Consider the following 5,738-nt stretch of genomic DNA (forward strand, 5'->3'; position numbering starts at 1 on the left):
GTGTGTGTGTGTTCAGGTGTGTGAAATCTCACACTCCTTTGGTGTCATATAAAGCCATGTGAGTCTGCAGGGCTCATTCTGTGTCAACATGTCTACGGGACTGCTTGTGTTCGGCCTGTTTCTTCTGCTCAGTTCAGGTAGAGTCAACAGAAGTGTTCATTTACATCGATCATCCATGTATTTGTCTTCAAACAGCAGATTCTCTAGATCAGATTTAAAGCTTTGGGTGTGTCAGGAATGAGACTCTCTTTGTTCTGTATTCTGATCAGCTTTTAGAAACTGCCAGAACAGGTTTAACTTCTCTATCATTGTCTCAGTAGATTCTAAGAAATGTTCACTTTTGTTTCAGGAGCATCTGGGTCATCCCGAAAGGTATGGGGGAATTTTTGTGTTTGTCAGTGATTAACTAGTGTTTTTTTTTTTTTTTGTGTGTGTGTGTGTCCGTACATGCATGTGTTCAGGTGTTGGAAATCCCACATATAAATATACAATTGAAGTCAAAATGATTAGCTCTCCTTTTATTTATTTATTTATTTTGCTTTTTTAAATATTTCCCAAATGATGTTTAACAGAGCAAATAATTTTTCCAGAGTTTTTCCTATAATATTTATTCTTCTGGAGAAAGTCTTATTTGTTTTATTTAAGCTAAAATAAAGGCAGTTTTTATTTTTTTAAAACATTTTAAGGTCAATATTATCAGCCCCTTTAAGCTATATATTTTTGGATTGTTTACAGAACAATCCATCGTCATACGATGATTTGGCCAGCAGCTAGCTTTCCACTACTTTTACATGTTCGCCCACTGAAGCTAAGCAGGGCTGCACCTGCCGTAAAAAAATCCGTAATTTTACGGTGTATTTCCAGAAAAAAAACGTAAAATAACAGAAATTAAATTACAGAAATTTACTGCAAAATAACAGACATTAAATTAAAGAACTTTACTGTAAAATAACAGACATTAAATTACAGAAATTTACTCAAAAATAACAGACATTAAATTACAGAAATTTACTCAAAAATAACGGACATTAAATTACAATACATTACTGTAAAATAACAGACATTAAATTACAGAAATTTACTGTAAAATAACATACATTAAATTACAGAAATTTACTGTAAAATAACGGACATTAAATTACAGAAATTTACTGTAAAATAACATACATTAAATTACAGAAATTTACTGTAAAATAACATACATTAAATTACAGAAATTTACTGTAAAATAACGGACATTAAATTACAGAAATTTACTGTAAAATAACATACATTAAATTACAGAAATTTACTGTAAAATAACGGACATTAAATTACAGAAATTTACTGTAAAATAACGGACATTAAATTACAGAAATTTACTGTAAAATAACAGACATTAAATTACAGAAATTTACTGTAAAATAACAGACATTAAATTACAGAAATTTACTGTAAAATAACAGACATTAAATTACAGGAATTTACTGTAAAAACACAGAGGTTAAATTACAGTAATTTACCAGAAATTTTAATTTAAGGAAATTTCTGTCATTTAATTCCTGTTATTTTATGGTAAATTGCTATAATTTAATGTTCATTATTTTACTATAAAATTGTTATTGTTATTTTTAACAACACTAAAATAACTTAAATAACACTCACTTTTTTCCTGTAATTTAACAGCCATTATTTAACTTTTTTTTCCAGCACCCCCAACTGCCAGACATAATCTGTAAAATTACGGAATTTTTTTTTTACAGTGTCAATAAGAGACCACATTGAAAAGCTAGGTCGCTGCTGGAAGTGGTGTTAGTGAGGCCAGCAAGGGGCACTTAACCTGTGGTCTGTGTGGGTCCTATCACCCCAGTAGAGGTCTGCATTTTTTTGGGAGTGGCAGGATCCGACCAAATATCAACAAATATCAGAATAATAAGTGGTAGCGGTCTGTAACTTTGGTGTAATTTGAACGGGAGAGGTTGGCCTAAAAATAGCGTTCCCGAGAGAGAGGGAGAATAAGTGACAGAGAAAGACAGCGCGCGCATCCACCATGGTGCTGTGTGTTGTTTGCTATAGGCTGCCTGGACTATGTAGCATACAATTGGGTGTTATTTGGAAGGCATATTTAATCGCTATACACTTTACATTCTTCCTTGGCCCAATATGTACCTGCTATGTGTATAGAAATAATGCTGTTATGATATATGAAACATGATAGTTGGCAGACATATTGAGTGGATATGTTTGTAAATCTGACTTTGAAAGAGTCCATCAGCCACAAACCTCACCGCACGTCAGGCGGCACTCATGTCACATTACAAAGGGGCAAACAAAAGTGACATTCAGTCTACAATCCTCCCACAACCTACACTTTTATCTGTTATCTCTCTCTTTTGGTAGTGCTCAATTTTAACTTAAGATTTTGGAAACCAGATCTTAATTTAGCGGCAACAGTCGGGTCGGGTAGAAAACGGGGCGGCTCAAGCAGCGGGTGAACAAAGGCTAAATATACAGCAGGAGCGGTTTGGAGCGGAATAAAACCTCGCGGAAGCGGGACTAGAAATTTAGGCCCGCACAGATCTCTATACTGCTTAGTGAGCGCCGTCTTTTAGATGAGACGTTAAACTGAGGTCCTGACTCTCTGTGGTCATTAAAACTCCCAGGATCCCGGCATCCTGGCCAAATTAGAATGGATGAGTTATTATATGATTTTCCTAATTACTATTTCCTAATTAAGCTTGTTAAGCCTTAAATAGCACTTTAAGCTGAATACTAGTATCTTGAAAAATATCGAAATATTTCCCCAATGACGTTTAATAAGGCAAGGATTTTTTTCTTGTGTGTTTTTATTTTGTTTGACTGTATGCTGTATCCAGTCTTGTTATTGTTCTTTTACTAATACTTATAGTGTGAATATAACCTTAATTTGAAGAGTGGTGTGTGTCTGTTTGTGTGTTTTGTAGCCAACATGTGCTGGGATGCCTGAGATTTTGGCGTGTCCCATGAATCTTGCTCCTGTTTGTGGCAGTGATGGAAACACCTACAGCAATGAGTGCTTGCTGTGTGTGGAAAGACTGTAGGTCACCTACACTGCATATATGAGCATATATGTCTGTACTAGGGGTGTCCAAACTTGGTCCAGCTGAGTTTAGCTCACCCTTGCAGGTGTGTTGAGGCAAGCTGGTTTCTAGAAAGCCGAGTAGGAGCTTGATTAGCTAGCCTGGGTGTCTGATTGGGGTTGGAACTAAACTTTGCAGGACACCAGCCCTCCAGGACGAGTTTGGGCACCCCTGATCTATACAGAATATTAAATAACAGCATTTTTGTGTCTGTTTCAGGAAAACCAAATCAGACATTTTAATCGCAAAAGATGGGGACTGCTGAGCTGTGCTGGGAATCTCATGACCATGAAGACTTATGGCTATTAAAGTATCTGAAATGAAACATCCTTACTTTGTTTGTTATTGGCCTTAAAGGGAGAGTTCACCCAAAAATTAAGTGTACTCTCCCTCATGTGGTTCCAAACCACGAGTTTCTTTCTTCTGTTGAACACTAAAGAATATATTTTGAAGAAAGCTGAAAACCTGTAACCATTGACTTCCATTGTAGGAAAAAAATACTATGGAAGTCAATGGTTACAGGTTTCTGACATTCTTCGAAATATCTGCTGTTGTGATCAACAGAAGAACGAAACTGTAACCATTGACTTCCATTGTAGAAAAAAAATATGGAAGTCCTGAAAACCTGTACCCATTGACTTCTATTGTAGGAAGAAAATACAATGGAAGTCGATGGTTACAGGTTTATTACATTCTTCAAAATATCTGCTTTTGGGATCAACAGAACGAAGAGACTTCTAACCATTGACTTTCTTTTGTAGAAAAAAAGACTATGAAGGTCCTGAAAAAACGTAACCATTGACCTCCATTGTAGAAAAAAAAATACTATAGAAGTCCTGAAAACCTGTAACCATTGACTTCCTTTGTAGAAAAAAATACTATGGAAGGGTTACAGGTTTGTAACATTCTTCAAATTATCTGCTTTTGGCATCAACAGAAGAAACTGTGACCATTGACATCCATTGTAGTAAAAAATGCAATGTAAGTCAATGGTTACAGGTTTCTGACATTCTTCAAAATATCTGCTTCTGTGTTTAACAGAAGAAAGAAGCTCATAAAGGTTTTAACCAGTAAATGATGACACAATTTTAAATTTTGGGTGAACTGTCCCCTTAAACATAGGGTCATTTTAGTATCAATTATGTATTTTTAGTCTTTATAATCTATATTTTTTACTTTATCTGTAGTTTTTAGTTATAATAAATGACTTTTTTGTTGTTTAGTTCACAATAATGACCCTGATCACTGCTAAAATGATATAATTCTGAGGCATATCACATTAAAACACACACTTTTTTAGGGGCACAATTTATTAAACACAACAAAATAAGTTTTATTGCATTTTAGCATTTAATAATTAGTCAAACTTTTTTCATTTAAACCATAAAAGCTCCAACGTGAAAAGGAAAATTGTCAAGGGGGAAATATCCTCATGAGAGGATGGCTACCTGTGCAAAACATCTCTTTGGATAAAACAAATTTTAGTGTTAAGTTGGTTTCTATTTACTTTGAATGGTTGAATTGAAATATTTTGCCAGCATATTAGTCTTGTCACTGCATATTTTCCTGTGTTTATTCACATTATTTCCACAACAAGGAAAAAAAGAGAGGCCAATATTGTACTTTGATGTAGAGAAGTTTGATAACCAGAGTGACAAGTAAACTTCTCTATTTTTAGAAAGCAATCTAGCATAAGATTCACTCATTATAAAGTTCTCCTCAAACGAAATCTTTACCCGAAAGTTCAGTGACCGGCCTGATTCTGACAAAAACCAGCACAACAAGACCAGAAACTGCTTCTGTTTACAAAATGCCGTATTTTTAGCACTTATTTAAACTTATAAGACCCAAACTGAGTTTGATGGGACACTGAATATGTTTTTTCATATTCAATATTTGCCTGCCCTCATTCACATTTCTTGTTCCTTATCGCACCCTGCGATCTTCTTCCTCCCTCCACTTGTCTGTTCCCTCTTCTCGTCTTTCGTCTATGGGCAACAGAGCATTTAGCCGCTTTGCTCCAGAACAAAATTTCCTGATAATTAACTCACGTGAGAGGTTAATTTCTCTTTCTTCAGTCAAAAGACATTAGAAAATAAGCAAAACATTTCACTGTTTTTCTCCATATAGTAGACTTGAAGTGTTGCAGTTTTTAAAGCCTTAAAATCTGTCATTTTCAGAATATAATTGATCATTTGTAAGTTTTATAACAAAAAAAAAAAGTCTTGCAATTGTTTTAAGTGTGTACAGTAAATGACATTGGAGTAAGTAAACAGAAAATTTTCATTCGGGAAGAGAACTAATCATTTAACAATCCAGGGTTTTATTAGTGTTGAAGACATTATTGGTAAGAGACAAGCTGTGGAGACATTTTAATAAAAAGAAAAACTCCTTGACATGTTGAGAGACTGTTGAGTGTAGTTCATGGCTGAGTTCCAGAAAACCAGTAATGGGCTGTTTAACAGTTACAGATAAAAAAAAAAAAGGTGGGAAAATGGAACTCCACTAACACAAAGAAGCAGTTCCGCATAAATGAATGATTAGGTTATAAACAGATTTGTGACCATGTGTAAAATAGATTTTTTTTAATAGATATCTAAAAAAATAACTAAAATATACCTTAATTTGTTTAAATCATTA

At 34.4% G+C, this 5,738-nt stretch overlaps 1 protein-coding gene across 1 annotated transcript; it reads left to right on the forward strand.

The window, feature by feature from the left end:
• On the forward strand, positions 1-3,427 carry spink4 (serine peptidase inhibitor, Kazal type 4). Its single transcript, NM_001327899.1, is given in 4 exon segments — positions 1-137; positions 350-372; positions 2,943-3,055; positions 3,318-3,427. Coding segments are annotated over 4 exon segments (231 nt in total). The 5' UTR covers positions 1-88; the 3' UTR covers positions 3,364-3,427.
• Positions 3,428-5,738: the final 2,311 nt, after the last annotated feature.

The sequence above is a fragment of the Danio rerio genome, chromosome 1, assembly GCF_049306965.1.
Source record: "Danio rerio strain Tuebingen ecotype United States chromosome 1, GRCz12tu, whole genome shotgun sequence".
Lineage (NCBI taxonomy): Eukaryota > Metazoa > Chordata > Actinopteri > Cypriniformes > Danionidae > Danio > Danio rerio.